At 38.7% G+C, this 20,684-nt stretch overlaps 1 protein-coding gene across 4 annotated transcripts in view; it reads right to left on the bottom strand.

Moving 5' to 3' along the window:
- The window catches only part of GTF3C1 (general transcription factor IIIC subunit 1), a 44,801-nt gene that overhangs the window by 10,625 nt on the left and 13,492 nt on the right, over nt 1–20,684 (bottom strand). Inside the window, exons 10-30 of one of the 4 annotated variants that reach the window (XM_075515378.1) lie at nt 20,117–20,328; nt 19,280–19,419; nt 17,404–17,557; nt 16,299–16,402; nt 15,891–16,075; nt 15,252–15,527; nt 14,860–15,020; nt 14,346–14,443; nt 12,651–12,747; nt 11,696–11,873; nt 10,151–10,286; nt 8,127–8,262; nt 6,231–6,312; nt 5,375–5,560; nt 4,652–4,809; nt 4,368–4,510; nt 4,088–4,169; nt 2,752–2,864; nt 1,731–1,793; nt 1,088–1,181; nt 63–235 (exon numbers count right to left, since the gene is read on the bottom strand). In XM_075515378.1, the coding sequence (XP_075371493.1) occupies nt 63–235; nt 1,088–1,181; nt 1,731–1,793; nt 2,752–2,864; nt 4,088–4,169; nt 4,368–4,510; nt 4,652–4,809; nt 5,375–5,560; nt 6,231–6,312; nt 8,127–8,262; nt 10,151–10,286; nt 11,696–11,873; nt 12,651–12,747; nt 14,346–14,443; nt 14,860–15,020; nt 15,252–15,527; nt 15,891–16,075; nt 16,299–16,402; nt 17,404–17,557; nt 19,280–19,419; nt 20,117–20,328 (2,971 nt within the window). The remainder of the gene's footprint in view (nt 1–62; nt 236–1,087; nt 1,182–1,730; nt 1,794–2,751; nt 2,865–4,087; nt 4,170–4,367; nt 4,511–4,651; nt 4,810–5,374; nt 5,561–6,230; nt 6,313–8,126; nt 8,263–10,150; nt 10,287–11,695; nt 11,874–12,650; nt 12,748–14,345; nt 14,444–14,859; nt 15,021–15,251; nt 15,528–15,890; nt 16,076–16,298; nt 16,403–17,403; nt 17,558–19,279; nt 19,420–20,116; nt 20,329–20,684) is intronic. The other 3 variants (XM_075515380.1, XM_075515379.1, XM_075515381.1) reach the window with 3 other exon arrangements.

The raw sequence follows: 20,684 nt of genomic DNA, 5'->3' as shown, positions 1-20,684 counted from the left end.
CTCCATGCCCAGCATGCCTGGGTAGGTTCTTTTATTTGCTCAGTGACCTTTCCGACACTCACCTGTAGTAACTCTGAGACAGCTGATATGACATGGGTACAAAAGGCAAAGCCCGGCTTTTCTTTGGTCCCAGTGTGTGGGTTACTCGACGGCGATTGACCAAGCTTCTCTTCTGACACTCCAGGAAAGCCTTCACAAGAATGTCATCCCGGTACTCCCGGTACAAACGGAATGTCTGCAAAAAACCCCCGTTCAATGTAAAAGGCAGTGTTAGCTCTGAATCCACTGTTAGCCTCACCTGCTTGAGGTTTACATTAACTAAATTAATATGGAGCTACAAGCCAGAATGTAAATGACACATATAAATTCACTTAACTACACTATTCTATTCCTTTTATGGGATTCCAGGCTTTCCACAGTAAATGCCAATTAAATTAACTAAATACTACAGAACACTTGATATTCAAAATGGGATCAGGCTCCCACTAGAGTTATATATGTAAAAAATGCTCATCTGCAATGCATTTTGGTAGATTCTTCCCATCACTTTACCAGGAACGTTTGCTTCCATGAGCTTGGCTTTCTAGGCTCCACTCTTTCCTGCTGATAAGATATTAAACTCCCTTTGAACTTCTAACTTCATTTTTTTAAATGCCTGACTGATAGATGATATATTTTTGTGGTCCCCAGCACTGAAGGAGAGGCTTCCCAACACCAGTGTCAGCTGGATACTAGGACTGTCTTTGTGATATCTCCTCCAGAGCATAATTCCAACTGCTCAAGTGGGCACTAAATCATGATACAGTCTGACCCAGTGGAAGGGATGTGGAGTTTATTTCATATGGTTTTTGGGGACTGCCTCAACCTCACATCTTGCAATCTCATCCTCAGAAAGAAAAGCAACATACTGAAAATCTGCCTAGAATATATAATTCCCTAAAAGCAGAAGAGAATAATCCCCACAGAATGGATACAAATCTAAGTTTCTGGGTTTCTTTTCTCCCATTTGAAAAAGGAATATATCAAAGTAGGAAGGAGAAACTCTTTAGAGTTGTATGACCAGCAAAGTTTGGTCCAGATACTGTACCTGAAATGACTGGCAAGATTTCATCTGGCTATCTGAGAGTGCCAAAGTGCTCTGAATCAAATTCTGTAGCACTAGAAAATGAATATCATAGACACTGAAAGAAAAAAAGAAAAGAAAAAGAAAAAGAGTTTATTCACAATGATTTTTGAGCATGAGGTACTTAACTATTAAACTAGCACAAAAATATAAAAAGTCAATCACCTGCTTCTGCAATAGATGCATAAAGGCATGAGATCACTACAGCTGAGGATCACTCATGTAAAGGAGCCTGTTACATTTTCCCTGACCTTCCACCCTGAATTTTTGGATCAGTCCAGATAATCCAAAACAAAACAAAGCTTTCTTTGTTAACATCTCCTCCTCTTAAGGTATAGTGCCCACAAAGAAAACATACACTGTTGTCCTAATGCTAACAGACCACCATTTTGAGAAGGGCATTGCTGCTGTCATTTTATTCATCAAATCTATAACCTATGTCAGAGGTACGTACAGCCTTGTGAAAGTATTTTTCTATTAATAAATTTATCTGCAACAAACAGATGAAAGACGTACTGGATTAGAAGACTATATGACTTTCACTGATGTGAGGGCTGACATGACCTTGGAGTCCTAATGAGAAAAAAAGGGTGCTACTACTACTCACCTGCTTAGGCTATCCTCTTTTGTGTTTTGATTTGTGTCTTCTCCGATTGCCAAAACTCGAAATCTAGTTAAGGGAGGGGAAAGGAAAACACTGAAACAAAAGTAACAGTCTGTGATTCTGTATTAACCGTGAAACCCAGAGGCTGACAAGCGCAACTGCTAATAAGGCAAGTGTTGAAGCAGCGCAGGGGAACTATCTGTTCCAGCAGCCCTCAGCACAAGTGTCAAAAATTAAAAGAACTGTCCAGATCAATCTCCTTCACTCCACTAAGCTACCTGCTGACAAGAAGATAAAACACATTGACAGGAGACAGTACAGAACTCTGTGGACTTGCTTTTCTATTGAGGTTTTGGACTCCCAGTTACCATCAGCAGCGCTTTTGCTGTAACGTACAGCTCTTCCCAAAGTAAGAAAATTTACAAAGGTACTAAATTTATTATCATAAAATGGTTTGAGACGCAAATTTTCACAATTCTCTCCAAGTCTTATTTGTCATGAAAAAGCTTGACGATCTGGGGCTGGAGAATGCTATACAAAGCTGAGTGCTCTTCCGTATCCACAGTTAGGAGCACTGAGATGATTTAGCTGAGCAACCAGCTACAAATTGCGATACAAAATGGGGCCAGTTAATCTGGAAAATGGTAAAGGGAAGTCTTCTATTGCATTAAAATGTTACACCTGAGTACCAACATCTCTAATAGCAAAGTTGAGGATTTGACAATTTATGAAAAATCTGACATTGTGAATTTCTGGTTTACAGAAAGTCTTATTTAGCAAAATAGGAATGGTTTAAAATAAGCAAGCTTGTGCGAATTACTGAGAATTAGTTATATGTATTTAGGAAATACGGACTTGAGAGAAACGTTGCTTGTTGTATTTACTGAAACGTCTTTGGATGCTAAGAGTACAAGCAACAGAGGGTGTAAAGCATGCATAGCAGAGAAGATGTCTACTCTGAACTGCCCTCCTCTCTCACTGTCTCAGCCCACGTGCAGAGCCAAAAGCACCATAACTAAAATACCTGGAAAAGAGTTCCTGCAAAGTATCAGGAATCTCAAGTTTGGGATTCCCCAGGGTTGAACTGAATTTCTCTTTCAGTCTTTCCACAAACTCTTTAAACTCCTTCGCACAAACCTTTGAAAACAAGAGATAGAAATGTTATCAACCCCAATTTCTTAGAGTGGGGAAACACCCTCTACTTTTAAAGTGTTCATGGAAAATTCCAGTAGAAATAGCTGGCTTTGAATTATCAAGTCAGAAACAGCACAACAGACAGAGAATGCATCAAAAAAGCTCTGTGGAGGTTGTGTTTGCTGATTTACTTAACAGTTGCAGGGCTGTAATCAAGCTCACAGCTACGAGCAACCCACCATGAACGTATTAAAAACAATTACACTGAATTAACAGCATAAGATCTCTTGCTAGAGCTTTGTTTGAACTTCCGCTTAAGCCTTTTTTTCTCTTCATACCCTTCAGGCTTTATCATGTTCTCCATTAAGTCTGTTTGTACAATCATGGCTTGGAGGACACCTGTTACACAAGAGGAACAATCCAGTATCTCTCTGGAAACAAGATTTTATTTGCTTCCAAAGACAGACTTTAGGGATAGGGACACATGCGTTTATTTCAGCGATGTCTCACCAGTGAACAACTATTCTTCATTTAAACAAAAAGGGATTTAACAACAGAACTGGTTAGGATTTTCTGACAATATGAATTGCCATTCTTGGATAAAAACAAAGAAAATCTTGCTGTGACATTGTCCCAGCTGTGAAAAAGTTTTGAAATTCAAAATGGAATTGTTTGCACTGAAAGTGTAAACAGCTTTTCAATTTGAAATTGTGGTTGATTTAAGCCATAAAAAGCTCAAAAATTAAATAAAATCTTTTGACTGATCAAATCAAGGCTTCTCTTATGAAATTTGCTTACATTCCTGCACTCGTCCACAGAAGCTAAGGCAATATTTCGACATGCAACCAGAATAAAAAATAAGAAATTACAGAGCAAAAATGTTTTCTGGCTCAGATAACAAGAAGGCTGAGAGGATTAAAAAAAAAAAAAAAAAATAATCAGTGCATATGGATGCTCAGTCATGGATGTTTATAAACAAGCACATTGAAAAAACAAAATTTTTGTTGCACAGAAGTGCTGTTTACGTGCCTTTGGACGGCTGCCTGTGTCCACTTTACTCTCAAAATAGAAATGACGCTGCATTTTTACCATGATGCTATTTTTAACATAGCTAAAGGTAGAAGGGAGAGGTAAGATATGAAATCACAGTAATCAAAACAGCGCAAGTACTCAGTAATCCAAACAATATAGTGTTCTCCATGACCTTTAGAATACTTCCCTCCTACCTGTGGATCTTCATAATTATTTTCTCTATTCATGAAATCTTCAATGAGGGCTTTATCTTGGTAAACCTCGGCAAGGCAAACTCTGCAACAGATACAATTGAAGGTGTTGTACATAGTTGAAATTTTCCCAATTCAGTACAGATTTGATAGCACTGTGGTGCAAAAAAGTCGACATTTTTATTCACATGAAATAAGACAAAAACATAGGAGGAGCATATCCCTTCACTTAATTTCAGGAGAATTTAGCCTATACCTAGAACATAGACAGAAACCTTCTTACTTATAATTAAGATAGGTCTGTGGATTTCTGACAATATAACGAGCTCTTCGTCCAACGGAATGAGAAGTTTTATCAAGGGACTCCTCAAAGCTGGCATGCATGATATCCCGAACTACTTGCCATGGAACAAAGGGCCCTTTTACCTGTGTGAAGAACAAAAGCGTTCAGAGTTAAACTTCAGCTTTTACGTACAAAAATGACGATTAGAACCCGGATGAATTCCTAGGACTGAGGAAATGTGTGTTCAGTACATAGACCCCTTAAGTAGAGGCCCCACTAAATACCTTTGCATTTAGCACATGACTAGCAATTCGGCACAGCATGAGCAGACTGTCTTCTTGCACTGTCCAGGTGACACGCAGACGTGTCATTCTCTGCAGGGCACTCTGGTCAGCTTCATCATGGTAGCGGAGTCTTTTGCTTTTTTCTACAGAATCCTCTTCTAACGAATCCAGAAAAAAAACCCCAGTTAGTTATCTCAGCACTACATATTCCGATTAATTTAAACTCCTATCATAGGCAGTATCAGCACTGATTGGAGTTTGTAAGAATAAAAGACAAAAGCAGAGAAGGAAGTAGCAGTTGAGAAAGTAAAATGCATTAATACAAGACTCTCCCAGGAATGAGAAAACAAGCACTTTAGTTAGCAAACTGACTACCTAGAGCATCATTCCATGAAGAATCTTTAAGCGAGCTGTCAAAAATTGACGGTGAATTGCAAGGAGTTAATCTGGCGCAGACACGATTAGAATTTCTTTAGTTTGTACAGTACAGTAATGCAATCATGATTCACATACAGGTAACAGTTACAGCACGCTGCTGTTTTTCTCCAGAGCTAGCATACAGCCCCAGGACATCTGAACCGCTTCACTGAAAGAGGCAACCCAAAGAGCTGGGCAGTAAGTTTCCATTTCCCACATGTGACAGTCACATCAGCTTTTCTAAAGCAACTTACAGCAGGCATATGCATTAAACAGAATGCTTCTTTTTCCTAATGTGTTAGTTACCTTTCTTTTTCTTCTTTATCTTCTTTCCAGTGTCTTTCCTAAGCCTCTTCCTCTTTTGGCTTTTTCCACCTCTCACTTGTTTGGTTCGATCCTGGGTTGGTTCTTTACTTATTTCAACACATTCCTCTTTCTGGACAAGTGACTCAGATCCTACCTTTCCTTCTCCCAAAATATTAATTTTGTTACCTAAAACGACACATATTTACAGTAGTGGAGCTTTATAGCAATTGCATTCTACAATATTAAGGTATAAAGAGCAAATGCCAAAGTTTCAGTATATTGAAAGACAGATGCCCTCTCAGACTTGCCCTTTGTTAGTCATGTCGTTTCATGCCATTCTCAGCAGCTCACACAGAATAAAATCCCACATAAATGAGGAATCATCAAGTAATTACTAAGTCTAGTGTACAGTGCACAAACACAAGGGAACTGAGTTGAGGTTTTATATTCAACCTGAAGCTTAAATGTTAGGCTATGCAATTTTAACAGTGCCTAGTCATACAAAACATTGGTCCCTCTAGACTTTCTGCAAACTGCACATCAGAAATTACAAAGGATAAAATTATTGTTCTATAGGAAAGAAAGTTATTTACATATCTATTTTACTGCCCCAGAAGCAGCCTAGATCACTGTAAGGAGACAGGATCAACTCATGTCATCAATACTGGATAAAAAAAATATTGTTCCATATATATAGAAATAGGGAAGGAAATTATTTATCTATTTTACTGCCCCAGAAGGATCCTACATTACCATAAGAAGACAAGGAATAACCCACATCATCCATACTGGGTTTGACAAAGACAGCAACAGCTATAATACAGTTACAGACCCACCACCAGCATCACCACCTTACCTCCAGTACTGAGTGGAAGGGGGTGTTTTGTTAAGAAGGTTTGGAGTCTCACTGTCAGTCCGTTTTCAGAAACTGTACTTTCCTAAGACAACACAGTTTTCAAAAAGGTGATATGCAAAAGGAGAGCATTGGTTTTAACATCACTATACATGGTATCCTTTGAATAGGGTCAGAAATACATTTTCAGCACAAAGGAAAAGATCCCTGGCTACAATGAAGAATTCATTTGTCTTATTACTACCACATATTTGAATGGCCCTAGAGCTTTTCTTAAATCATCCTGTAATGACCATTAGATTATGAAGGTTAGAACTTCAGCAAATCTCAAGTTTAAAAGAAGTCATCACTGGAAAAGAAATGCTTGATTCTTTCACCGCTACAGAGGCTGAGCAGAATTTTCTGTAAAATAGTATTTTTTCAAAGCATTTTACATTCCAAAGGAACTTCTAAAAAGCACAAAACCAAAATGCAAACACAAACACTGAGTCAATGTCTCCTATGCCATATTCTATCCATCTTAAATCTGAGCCCAAACTGATTGCAATGTATTAGGAGTTTTGCCATTCTCAGCAAAACCCATTTCTCTTGTGTGAAATTAATTAGTGATAGAAGTTGGTCATAGACGTGGAGCGGAAAGCCAAGACTGAAGAACTGCAGGAGGTCCTGTTAATGCTGAACAACTAGGTGACAGAACAGCCGATGAAATTCGGAGTGAAATGGTCCTGCCTGATGTCAGAAACAAGCAACTCTAATTTTACATATGCACTGATAGGCTCTAATTTGACCACTACTTAGGGTAGGGTAATTTCCAGTTCTGTGAAAGTACCTGTTCAGTGCTTGGTAATGGTCAAAAAGCAAAGCAAATGTAAGGAATTCTTAGGGAAGGAGAGCAACACTATGCAGCTATGTTGGCCACAGCCTGAATGCACTATGTGATTCTATTTCAACCTTAAAAAGGATACAGTAGAACTAGAACAGGTTAAAAGAACAGCAACAAGAACGATCAAAGGCAGAACAAGTTCAATGCTGGGAACAGTTACGTAATCTAGTAGATGCCAGTCTTCAAAAAGAGATGATAATGGCAAACATAAGAGATGTTTACAAAATCAAGCAAAACAGAAAGGGTAATGGAGAATGATATTTTTCACAGCTTCTCTTAGTACTACAGTTATTAGGGAGCTTAAGCCATCAAAAGGAAGTGGTGACACATAATAGGACTTTGAAATGCTTTGCTACGTGAAGTTGTGGTTACTAAAGGATTTACATGTGTCCAAAAAACAATTAGATGAATTAATGCTGAAAGAAAAAGCTATTAACAGCTTTGAAACATCACCCCCAGGTTTAGAATGGCCTTGAGCCAAAAACTTGCAGACAGCTGGGAGAATATTCTGAGGAAATATCACTGTACATCTACCTTGCTCTTACAACCTTCCCTACAAATCTTTTACTGGCAACCATGAGGAGACAGGACATTAGGCAGAACTGGGATGGCCATTCTTATTTGCCTATGTTGGGCTTCCGAGTAATTTTCTTTTTTTTTTGCTGTGTGTATTTCCTTGTTCTGGATGTTTCAGTTTTCATCTGACAACTTCTACATTTCAGAAAGGCAAGAGTCACCACTAAGTAATCTAAATTGCTGGCTTAATAAAGTATTTCTCCTTTGGTTGAATGTATTATCAACTCCAGTTCAGACAAAATTTACGTCCAATTCTTTCATTCACTTCAGCACCAAGATTTACCACATTTGGCATTCTTTCATTCCAGTGATGCAAAGCCTTACTGAGACACGTGACTGAGAAAGCATGCAAGCAGTAAGGCTGAGATACTGATAGCAAAATCTTAAGAATATTAAAATTTGGAAAAGTCATTACAGTATATAAATTTTAAAATACCCACCTTCCTAGTCTTATTGATGATGTAGCTTGTCCAGATCCAATTGCGTTTTAGATGGCCATAAAAGCTGGAATCCAGACCTGCAGCTCCTAACCCATCTCCGGGGATAGTTCCATCATCAACCACCTCTCGGCTGCCTCTAAGAGAAAGAGTAACAAAATATACAGTGTTTATCTTGTAGGGAGTGCCTTCTCAGCTGCTCTTAAGTGATGTGTGTGCAATGTGCAGAACTCTCCCCTTGCCCTCCCGATTTAGATAGGGCTGGGAAAGAAGAGGAGAGAGAGAGATGCTCCTTCCCTTAACCCTGTTCCAGAAGCAGCATGACAATAATGCTTTTCCATTAAGTTTTGATCCCTGATATTTAATGACTGAGCTTTCAGTTTAAAGATTACACCCAGAGCAACTTCATTATTGTTAACTAAGTTCCAGTGGCCGTGTTAAACTCTGATCTCAGCACTATTCCTGCCACAGAACTAGACAAAATACCTGCTCAGATGAAAAACTTTCTCAGGACAACTGTGGGGAAAATCTTACACAGGAACTAAAGGCAATCATAACGCTTTTTTACACTGACTGTCAAGCACTGGTCTCTCCAGTTTTCTAACAGATACATTAAAGCTGTTTAAAATACACATATAAGCCAGAAAAACAATGCACTGCAATTCTCTCCCTGGAAAGAGGGTGAACTAACAATGCATAGCATGTAATGGATGTACTGGTACCCTTCACAAATGAGCTGTTTAATTATTGCTGTGGTGTTACAGTGCAGAATGAAAAAAAAAAACCAAAACTTTTTTTTTTTCATTCTTTATAAGATGACATTTTGCAAGAAATCATGGAGACAAACTTAGTTCCTCAAAAAAAAAAAAAAAAAAATTAAACTATGAATGAGCTTTACATATGCAGCAGATACGACAGCTCTGACAATCCAGTAATACCACCAAAGAGTATTTTTGAAATCCTGTTTCACCTTATGAAAGATTTTTTGAAAGCTACTAGGAAAAAGTTATTTCAGTCAAGCTTTCAATAGACAACTCTTTCATTATAACATTACATCATCAATTAAATCCAAAAACTGTTTCTTGACCTTAAAGATGTTGCAGTCATCTCCAGCCTAACTGCAAGGAAACACCAGATATCCAATTTAAAAGATATCCAATTTCTTACCATACAACGGAGACCATATGCGAAAGCTGACAAGTGGACTGAACAGAATTTTTTTCTATCAGCAAGGATCAGTGGAATTAGGTTCCCTCAACTCCATTGAATTTTTTTTTTAAGATAACTTGATATATCTACCTGTAACACTGAACTAACTGAAAATACTTTTAAACAGACTGTTTATTAAAACAGAATAGAATATTGACAAAACTAAACGACAGTGCACAACACAATATAAGAAGTACAACCGGCATTCTGCACGGCTGTCACAGGTTGTAAGTATACAATCCTCTCAAGTATTCGGGTTGTGATCAGGCAGAAGATGAAGTGCTCCAGAGATCACTTCCAGATTTCACCAGTATACACCAATACCATATTAGAAATTAATCTATAAACAATGTGCAGCAAAGTGCAACACAGAAGGACAGAATTCAGAACGTGACACTGCAGAGCTACTGAAGCTACAGGGTACTTGAGATATCATGATATAAAGCACAGGAACAGAGAATCTTCAAGTTCTTCCCTTGCGTTAACTGTACTTAGGAAGCACTCCTTTCCTCTCGACTTTGCTTTCCCCAAGACTCTTGCAACACACATCTGTACTACTCTGGAAGGAAATCCAAGTCTATTTTTCCCATTCCTCCAGCAAAAAAACCTACTTGGTAGACAAGTTACTTGCAAACACGATACCTAATTACACATCTTTTTAATCAGATGGCCTCTAAATTACAAAGAAAAACCCCAGAACACTCCACTGAAATGCCAGAGTCTTAACTGGTTTTGCTATTGAGTAACATCCTCAAAACTTGAACAGTTCTTTTTGCCCGCTCTATTCAAGCAACAAAGCAAGGATGAAGATGACATACGTGGTATATTCCAACATTGCACACTTTCGTTCCAGATTGTGTTTATCCACTGCTGACTCTTGTTCCATTTCTACATCTAGTGCAGTCTCCTCCCCTTGAAGATTACTTCTCTTTGAACGAGGACAGCGGACAACTCCTAGACATACAAATGGTTTTGACTATCAGCATGAGAAGTAAGACTTCAACCCATTTTCAATCCACCCTGCTATGGCAAACTACTGCTCCCAAAGAGTACTAACATTTTTACCACGTCTAGATAAAACATGCTACCTTCTCACAGAGGCTAGTGGTGTTCTAGTTAACTTCCAGTAGAAGGCACTAACTTGTCCAAAATTGTATTCAGGGCAGAAGTAATGGGAGACTGGTACCCTTAATAAGGAAAAAAAAATTGAGCAGTTCACCGATATTCTAGGCATGGATCACAGCCTTTCAGATATTCAAATGTGGCAACAGTCCTCAAGAAACGACGCGGCAGGTTGTGACTGCTGAAACACAGCGTGAACGTTTTGCATGCCCGACATCTTCATGTTGGAGATACATTTAGGATATAGCAGAGGAGTCATGTGATGGTTTTATAATAACAGAACTCAAAGGTAGGAAAAACCCCCAATTTCTGACTTACTACTGCTTTTTAACTGCCCATGCTACAAAGACAATAGGGCAGGACTGGATCTCAGGCAGGTATCTGATCTAGAGGCTCAATATAAACTTAAATCCAGCACAGAGCAATTCTTCCCTCAAGGCTCAACATGGGAAATACTTAACTGGAATACAACAAAGCTGCCACAAATATGCCAACTGCTGAAATAATATCATTCCCATATTTTGGGGCTAAGAGTAATCATGGTCTGACTAGCCTGCAAAAGCTGCAACACAATTGACAAATGTGTAAGGAGCTGTTTGCAGATAACTGCTTCAATGCAAAGTAAGGCAAAATTATGAACAGATCTTTTACTTGGCTGACTGAATTACAGAAATACAGCATAGTGTTGTCTAAGGTTTCAGGAGAAATCGCTTACCTACAGGTTTGGGGTTTTTTTTTTCCCCCCAATAATGTATACTTGTTGCAGCTGTATATCCTATTTAAAAATGTAAGAGGACCCAACACAAAAATAAACTCAAAAAAACTGGGGTGCATAAACTCCCTTAACTTCCACTTCTCATCTAACTCAAGCTATCTATCAGAAAGTTTAGCAACATTTTTCTAAGGAAAAGGGATCTCTGTTTAAACTAGTAGAGAGCTGTGGCAAAAATATTCTAGTAACTATTTTCAAAAAAGCTTTTTCATAGCTGGATAAAATCTTACAAGGCTATTATCAAATTTGATGCTTCTAACAGGACAGCAATGTTTTTCCATTAACACTGCTCTGAAAATGTCAAGTGGATCTCAACTTCATAGAATTATATGGACAGAAATTCTAGCTTTTTTTGATGCACAAGGCAACCAGACGAGAACAAATCATTGGAAGTGACAAAACAGAGCCTGCCTCAAGTTTTAGGAAAGGAGGAGGAATTGCAGTATAAGAATGTACAGTTATAACATACCCAATGGTGTGTTAAGGCAGACACACTGCAAATCAAACCAGAAGTTTTCCACATCCTGCATGGTATTCAGAACATATAAGCGTCTCTCAAATGGGCGGCTACTTTGAGCCAGGTTATAGTGGGGGTCACAGATAGTGGTATCGACAATCACAGCATTTCTCTTCATATACACAAAGACCTGTCAAATACAGTATATTTCAGGCTGGTAGGTAAAAACCATTGAAATTGCCTAATTTGCAGGACACACAATTTAACCTACTTTAGGACTGCTTAGCATTTTCTCAGTCTTTGCTGTTTTGAACCAGTACTCTTGATAGAGGACACACCCTTCCCCACCCTATTACATTGTATTCCCAAACTTCCCTTGCCAGCGATCCAGAAGTTTCGTTTCTAGATTTAGAACGGTTTCTTTTCCCCCTTGTGCACAGGATATTCCAAGTTTCCACAGAGAGCGACTATTTCCTACAAGCTCTCATTCAGGATTTGAATAGATGTGTTTTGGGGCCAAATTATCTTTCTTACCCTCATGAAGTATATGTTGGGACCGCTTTCTCCTTTGCATGTGCTCTCTATTTACAAAAAGATGTGTACGAATGTCATTATTTTACTCTGATCAGTGACTTTATTCTGTGTCAGACATCCAAGGCCTAACACCTTGATGGAAAAGAATGTGGCATGCTCATTTTTCATAAAGTGCTGCCAGTCTGGAACCTCCCAGATCATTATTGCATGCAACGTTCAGCATTATACATTTGAATAGTGTCTTTCCAGAGAAAGAGGTAGAAATTATCTGCACAACTTGCAATATGTCACTTGGAACTGGAGGTTTGCATATACATCCGAAACATCAGTATTTTACTTAACTATTTAAGGTAATTACAACCCCCAAATCTTGCATTTGTTTCACTGGACAAAAAACATGAAGAATAATGGCTAAATTTAAAAAAAAAATTACCTGGTCTTTGTCTTGAAACTTCTCTGTTGGGCCAAACTGTATCAGTCCCATATAACATAATCTTTGAAGGTTTTCTACCACTGAAAAGATGTACCTCCTGCAGCAATATTAGGAGTATTACAATCAGCACTCATGAAAACAGTAAAAATGATACCAGAAAACATGCTATTTTCATGCAGCAACCTGAAGTCTCAGGAAACCACTGCTTTTTTGAAATAGTGAGTTTTAGAATTTCTGAAGTGTTATTTTTGTTTGAATTGTCAGCCTGTGGAAAACATATAATATCCCAAAGCTCCGAATTTCCTTTCCTCAAATCACAAACACAATATTTTAGCCAAACACTAACTAAAATTTTGCTAGCAAAGAACTAAATTAGCCAGAAATATCATATGTAAAAATGAATTAAACAAGGTCAGAACACCAGCAGATCCGCAGACAACTTCATGTTATGAAAAGAAGGCATGAGTAAGAAAACATGACTGCTAAATATGGGCTGATAAGCCTTCACATGTGTACATATAAAGAACTGGGCAATGATCCTTGTAGTTGAGGTTGTTTGCTGCTCCAAGAAACTGCTTTCAGTTGCTTATAGCTTTGGCAGAGCAAAAAGTGTAACGTTTCCCATGCTGTATATCTACTTATATGGCAAAACTCTGGAAGTTGCAGGAAACTTCTGCAAGAGCTAGTTTCTGAGAGATTGTTTGTCAAAAATTAGCTTCGCCCACATTTAACTTCACTAAGATCTAAGTTTTTCTGTGCAGTTAAATGGGAATTGTATTTTGGCAGGAGTTTTCTCTAGGGCTCTAAAAGATCACTTGACAAGCCCAGAAATATTGAAGCAAATTTGGCCGAGTTAGAAGTTTTAGTGAATGGGGGGCAAAGAGACAACGTGGTTCTATGTCATGCTGTTTTGCACAAACCTATCAGATGGAGCCTACAGATTTCAGAAAATAGCATAAATCCAGTTTCCTTGTTACTAAGATTTAGCAAGTAATAGGTTAGGAATTGCAAACCTGAGCTGACCACGAGTCTCGGCAGCTGATATTGTCTAGCACTATTCACTCACCAATGACATGTTTGCAGGTTTGCAAAATGTTGTATAAGCCTCTGACGATCCAAATCCATGCCGTTAACAATGACTTTCTGGGGAAACTAACATGGTGCTGTTGATTCCACATATTCAAATCACTTTCCTTTAATGTTGCTTTCCCTTCCTACCTTCAGTCCCATCTCAATTTTTAAGTCTCCTAGATGAGGAATGGCAAACAATAGCAGACATGCCACTGAGAGCATGAGTAGAAATTGAATGGTATGTATGAGAGGCAGGAACTGGGAAATGTGGCATCTTCTGAAAGATTTATGAAGGACAGCAACATTTACTCTATTAAATTCTGAATTTAGCAGCAGTCAGGAGTGTGTTTTATACAGAAGTAACATCCTGCTGATGAGTTATGAAGGACAGAACCTCCCAGCTCTCAAACACTGCTTGACAGCATGCATGAATATTGTTTATTGGTTTCTTATTACCTTCTATTTGGGAGAGAAAAATACAATTTGGCACACTATCCTTAGAAGATTGATGATCCTTGTCTTAAGTAACAAAGTTCTCTTTGACACAAACAGGAAATAACTGAGAAAACAGTCAACCACTGCTGTTTCCTCCCCAGAGCCATTTACTTTGACTCATCTGCTTACCTTTTGTAGAGAAGCTGCTGTCGGACTGACCTTGGAAGAAATCTGATCAGAGTGTGCTTTTTTAGTGGATCGTTTAAAAAATCTTCCAGACCATCCACCTGGAATTATTTTAGAAGTTAATCAAAATGCAAAATATAACTATCCTTTAAAGTATCAAGCTTTGCTACCAGAACTGTCTACTCAAATATTTTCTAAGGAAATGTTACTGCTTTTGTAAACTGCTTAAACATTATTCTTGTTAATCAACAAGGCAGAAGATTCTGTGAGATTATAAAAAGGTCTTTGCAAAATATTAGCTTAAGAATTTGCAGTATTACAGGGCTATACATTTTTTTCAGCATAGCTGCAAAAGCAACTAACTTTTCTGTAAAAGACCATCAAGAACCAAAGTGTCTATTCTCTGATGGCTAGTTTTGTTAAAATAGACTAAGAGGATATTTGTTACTGCTTATAGTTACAGTTGATATCATCAGACTTCAAAGTAAAACAAATGTGAAACAAAAAAGCACTTTACCTTGTAGCTGACTTGTACTATCTGAACAAAGAGTGAGAGAGGCAAGCAGAGAAGAATGTCACTAACAAGAGCCCATCCAAATCCAAACTCTCTGTGAACTGGGAGAGGAGGGACATAGCGCATCCATGACACATCATCCACATACACTAGGAACAAGAAGACTGGCTTAGATTCAGACAGGACAAACCTAAGAGTCATACTAATAGTTTTACTGTGACTGTTCAAGCAGAACACATTTGGCAGTTCATAGTCCAGAAATCCGAAAATCTAAAATGACCCCAAAATTATCTAAATCATTGATTTTCAATCTTTTTTGAAGTAGACTTTTACCTTTTTGTCAGTGTTGAACCATGGCAAAGCCTGTAGTAAAGTCAGGATGTGCCACTTCTTACCTGTTTGATTAGACAACTCTACTTCAGTCTCCTGTGCAGAGATTTCAGGATTCACCACAGTTGTCATAATTTCTAAGGTCCCATCTGGTTGCGCTTCAAGTATAGCTGCATTCACATCCAGCCCTTGTTTGCTGCCTTTTTTCTCACCATCACTACCTCCTTTTTGCTGTGCTCCATTTAAAGGGTGTCCATAAATTAAGTACCAGAGGAACATGTGGACCATTCTTAAACGGGGCATTTTGGGAAGAAAGCCAAGAGAACGCCCAAGTCCTGGAACTGGGAGGGAAGATTAAGTAACAAACAGAAATAAAAAGAGGATTAGAATAGGAGAAATAGCTACCTCTGCTAAACTGATGTGAAGAAAACTGGAAGGAAAGATGGGCAGTTGAAAGTAAATATAAGTTACAAATATTTAGTAAAGAAGTAGTAGTGAATACAAATACTCCAGTTCACAATTGTAAAAAAAACAAGCAGCTAAGAAAACATTGGACAGTGAGATTGCTTTAGCGTAAACCCAATTTTTCTTCTATAAAAGAAGAAAAAACACACTTGTATCTTAGGAGAGCCCAACATCTGAAAGTGATTATTAATAATAAATGGGAAAGTGAAAGATGACAGAAAAAACAAAGTTAGCTGTACCTGTGACAGGGTGATAGTTTTTTAGCTGTGTTATGCCCATTTTTTCATCAGTTTTTCTTGCCCGACTATTATTATCAGTTTTACATGAGCTTTCTTGCGTTTCTCCTGAATCAGGAACTGCATCTTGCCCCAGGTTTTCTTCCTCAGCATGGTCCTGGGATGTTGGTGTCTGGGGAACTTTAATCCTGTATTAAAACCACACAGCACTTTGGTAAAAATTAAGCAGAGTACCATTCCTCTTCTCTCCTGACTTCAGGAGATATTCAGCATCTTTGTGCTTCCATTTCTCTGTTGTTAAAGAAGATTTTTTTCTTTTCCTTACTTTATGTTTATTTCCTCTGCATGTTTTTGCAGGTACTAGATAAGCCAAGTTCCCCACAAGCCATCCAAACCATCATTGCAACTTGCCTGTTTGCTGTGCTTGAATTGGAGATTCGGAAACGCACCTGCTCAATGGCGCTTTTTACAAGGGGATCATTAGGACTCACTGAAGGATGCACAACAAACTCTACCTGTTCAGAGCAGCAGAAAACAAACAAAAGGTATTTACGGAGATATTGGCTCCTAATCAGCTGCATAAATTATCAGAGATTAACAGACAGTTAATTAACAGCAGCCACAATGGATGAATCCTATCATCCTATTAAACCTGAAGGTTTAATAATTCACAGAATATGAACACTTTTGGATCAAAACTCCTGTTGCTAGTTTGTATTAAGCAAGAGGCCAGACCATATGGTCTCTGTACCAATAAACGGTTAATGTGATTTCTACAAATCTCAGTTTTTTTGGTTTTTAAAATCTGAAATATTTGGGGAACAAACACTTCAACTTGCAAATATCAGGCTGAAAGGGATAAATGAAAAGCCATACCTCATAAGACCAAACTAATACATAGTGTTGCTGAAAGTACACACATGATTCAGATTAGTAATATTTCATATGTGCTCGACAGTAATTATGCAGCAGGTAATTTTCAATAGATTCTCTCCCTGCTTGTGAACATTTCACACTAGAATAACAATGACAAGTCTCAGCTTTACAACTACAGACGTTTTACTTCCATAAACCTCAATCACAGTGGATTTTTGTTTTTAAAAAAATAGATCATGTTCTATAAATTTCAACTCAGAAGCTAACTTAGGATTTCTCATATATTCTTGGCTTTCAAAAGAGGATTAAATAGAATTGCGTTGCAGCCTGACAGTGCTGGGAGAGAACCATGAATTGCATAACTGATAAGCAGCAGAACCTCTCAGAAGGGAGATTCAGAGACTTTGATCTCTGGACTATTCCTTGGTCTCACAATTATCTGCAGCACAATAATTTAACGCACTAATCTGGTTGTCACAGTAGCTTAGTTTGGGACATGTAGCTTCTGGGCAGCTCAACTGCGGGCTCTGCTACAAAAAGTAAAGGCTTCCATATACTTCAGTAAAAAGGCCCAAAACATTTTGACAAATCACAAGGTTGTGAGAAAAGCTGTTTCTACTGCCAGGGTTTGTGCAGTCACCTTTTTACTAATCCCATCCTGAATGACTGTAGTACGATAGAGTCTGAGGAGTCCTTCTCGCGCAAGCTTCTGTACCAGTCGTACAATAGACTTCTTGCAGCATTTAGTGGAGACACCTTCTTGCTTCTCTTGATCCATGACCATTTTCTGAAGCCTAAAAGATGCAAAAAATACCTTGCTTTTTAAGCCCAGCAATGCTCCAAACTGCTAAAGCAGTTTATTAGAGGATGTGGAGTGAATGGATATTTCCCTACTTCTAGCAATTACTGCTCATTTTTCCCTTTTTCTGTATATAACTGGTAACTTAGCTTTCAATTTCAGCTTTATTTTCTTTGTAATCAAGCTTATCCTTTTTATGTGAGGACTGCTGTTCTGATGACAGCAAATTCTCAATGCCAGATTTCTCTGTGTATGGCTATATAGTGCAATTATGAATCCAGCCTCCCTAAGGTCAGGAAAACCTACAGCTTAAGTGGTGATTAAACATATGCAGTTTATATTTCCACTTGTGATCTCAGTTCAGCTTGGGGCAGAAAGAGTTTACTTAGTGGCGTTCTGAGCTCAGAAACTATACATGCATTCACAATATAGATACATATATCCCATCACTTGAAGCCAGCTTGCTTCCTCCCTTGTAGCAGTCTGCAGGAGTGCACTCACACCCTACCCTCCCAATGCCTGTCTTCATGCATTTTTTCACAAATGCCCCAGGCCCTATTTCTGACTCTTTCAATCCTGGGGAAGGATTGACTCTTTCAATCTGAAAGAGATACAGAAGAGTATTAAGGGAATGAGGCAATAAATGAATGTACATATGCACTTCAACTTTTTCCACTTTTTCCTGGTAACTAACATAATTGGAGTGACAACACCAGCAAATTTCCTTGGCAGAGATTGAGGAGGGGCAGAACTTTCACTAGTGCTGGGGGAACCTGTAAGCTTCTGAAGGGGACAGCTGAGACTTGAAATATCTTCTGAGTCTGCACTTGGATGTGACAATCAATCAGTGATGAAGCTGGTGCCAGAAGATATTTGCAAGATGAAGCTGGTGCCAGCTGGTGCCACTTAGTTCAACTAGGTGACAGAAGATTTCAAAATTCTCAAACCAGAGGAGAATAGGCCATGATTTCTTACTAAATTCCTGTATCAAGCAGGCCTGTGTGTATTTACATGCCAGGATCTTATGTGCTAACACAGAAGATGGATGGTGCGATCATATTTGCCACAACAGAGCCCTGCTAATTTGGAAGCTGGGATGCCAGGAGAGCACCAGAATTTCCATTTCTCTATGAAGGTGACTCTTAAAAGGCTGAAAGATGTTATAACATTCAGGGAAGTATCTTCAGTGCAGACAAGGCAAGTCATGAGATGACATAAAACCATCCCACGTAAAGTTGCAAAGAAAAGTAAACTTTCAGCACCCCACTAGAATCCTAGTGACCAATGATGACTGACATGAAGATAAGAGTCTCTACAATGAATGACAGAATAACACAGGAACTATTTTTGAAACCATACAGAAATAAAACTTATGCAGATGAAAGAATCCTCAAGCAGGGAAGTGCTGTATCTTACTGGCATACCGTGAAAGGAAGAAAAAGAGTTCTCTGATCTCTATTTATGGGACATATACCATATAAAAATTCACTTGTATAATTCTCTGTACAGAACTATTATTTCTTCCAAACAGCTGATTAATTTTTAAGATCCAGTATAACTGCAACCCCTCCCCCTTCCATGCGCCAACATTATAGCATATAGTGCCATCAGGGACAAGAAAAGCCACCAATGGAATAAGCACACAGCATTGCTAAAGTAGTGCTTATGCTACCAAAATGCATCAGGCCCTCAGTATGCTGTTTTCAGACAGACTCACGTGAACAAGCTTTCAATTAGCCGGAGGTTTCGAACAGCTTCCACAATGAGATTTCGGCGCTTCAGCAGCCTGTATGTTTCGTGAGATCTCTCCACTGCTGTAGCTTTGGAACGTTTTTCCTTCTTTTGGCCACAAGTCTTCTAACGCACAATATGGACAAAATAAAAATTTTACGCATGCTACTCAATGTCTTTGGCCTAGTGCTGGTTCCTCACACAGTAGCAGCTGAGGAATTCAGAGTTTTGATGTATTTATTTGTAACAAACTAGTCAGATGGGGATAATCTTTTATAGCCTCTTCACAGGCAGGGAACCAAGGCAGAAACTAAGCTTTCCATGCTGCTAGATGCAGAGATTTATGCACTTTCTCTGGCCATCACACATTCTGAGCCATTTGGACTTGAGAGTTTTGGCTTAGAAAGCTGGTAACTGCCTTAACATCATGCTGAGTCCAAGCCAACATCCTGTCTCTCAGAAAGGCTTCTTGTCCCAGGCTTGGTCCTGAGCAGTGAAGCTACACAATTTTCATGTCAAAACACGTCTTGTGTGCACAGACAGACATTAAGTGATGACATGCGTTATGTCAACACAGGGAATTTGGAGAGCACCAGGGATCTAACCCAGAACTGTATTTTGGACATCTACCTTCCTATCTCCTGGAATAATTTTCAATTATAACCACAATGCAGCCAAAATATGAATGTACTTTGAAATTAAATTTAAAAACCCCAAAACAATCCCATAAATGAATACAAAAACTTGAAGTCTTGTAGCAAAAGTACATAACTTAGCTCAGACAGCCGTACCAACAAGAAAATATTAAGACATGCGATCTTACCTTAGGGTCTTCAAGTCTGACCTCCTCAACAACAGCCACATCCGTGTCTTCATCAGGAGAATGAGCACAGGTGGAGAGATTGGATTCCTGCTTTAGAGTTTCCAAAGCAGAACTCTCCCCCAAAACATTGTCTGGGAGCTCTTCAGGCTCTTCAAGAATTTGAGGGGAAGGCAGCTTCTTCCCCTGAGACTTCACAGCTGTCGGCTTTGAGCCTAGTTTAAGAGCAAACAGCCTTGTAATTGTCCTGCTCTCACAGTTTCCTGTAAATGTTCAGCTTCTCTCTCCATAAAAGGCCTCGCCCCATCCACCCAGGTAACTGTACTTAAAAGCATTCTGCTACATTTTTCACATATTCTTCTACCCTGCTGGAAGCAGCAGTTTGATCATGAATGCCTGCATTCAGCCTCCAAAAGTAAAGGTTAAAAAAAAAAAAAATGAACTCCCTGTCACCAAATAATTCTCTCCATGCAGAAGCCATTTCATAGGCAGAATTAGAAGACCATGAAGGGCCAGATTAGCTTATCCAGAAACTGCTGAAGAAAGGAGAGATTCTGTTACAAAGATTCTC

This window comes from Mycteria americana, chromosome 12, assembly GCF_035582795.1.
Source record: "Mycteria americana isolate JAX WOST 10 ecotype Jacksonville Zoo and Gardens chromosome 12, USCA_MyAme_1.0, whole genome shotgun sequence".
In the NCBI taxonomy this organism is placed as follows: domain Eukaryota; kingdom Metazoa; phylum Chordata; class Aves; order Ciconiiformes; family Ciconiidae; genus Mycteria; species Mycteria americana.
The sequence above is the reverse complement of the archived record's forward strand: the minus strand, read 5'-3'. Positions and strand labels throughout refer to the sequence as shown.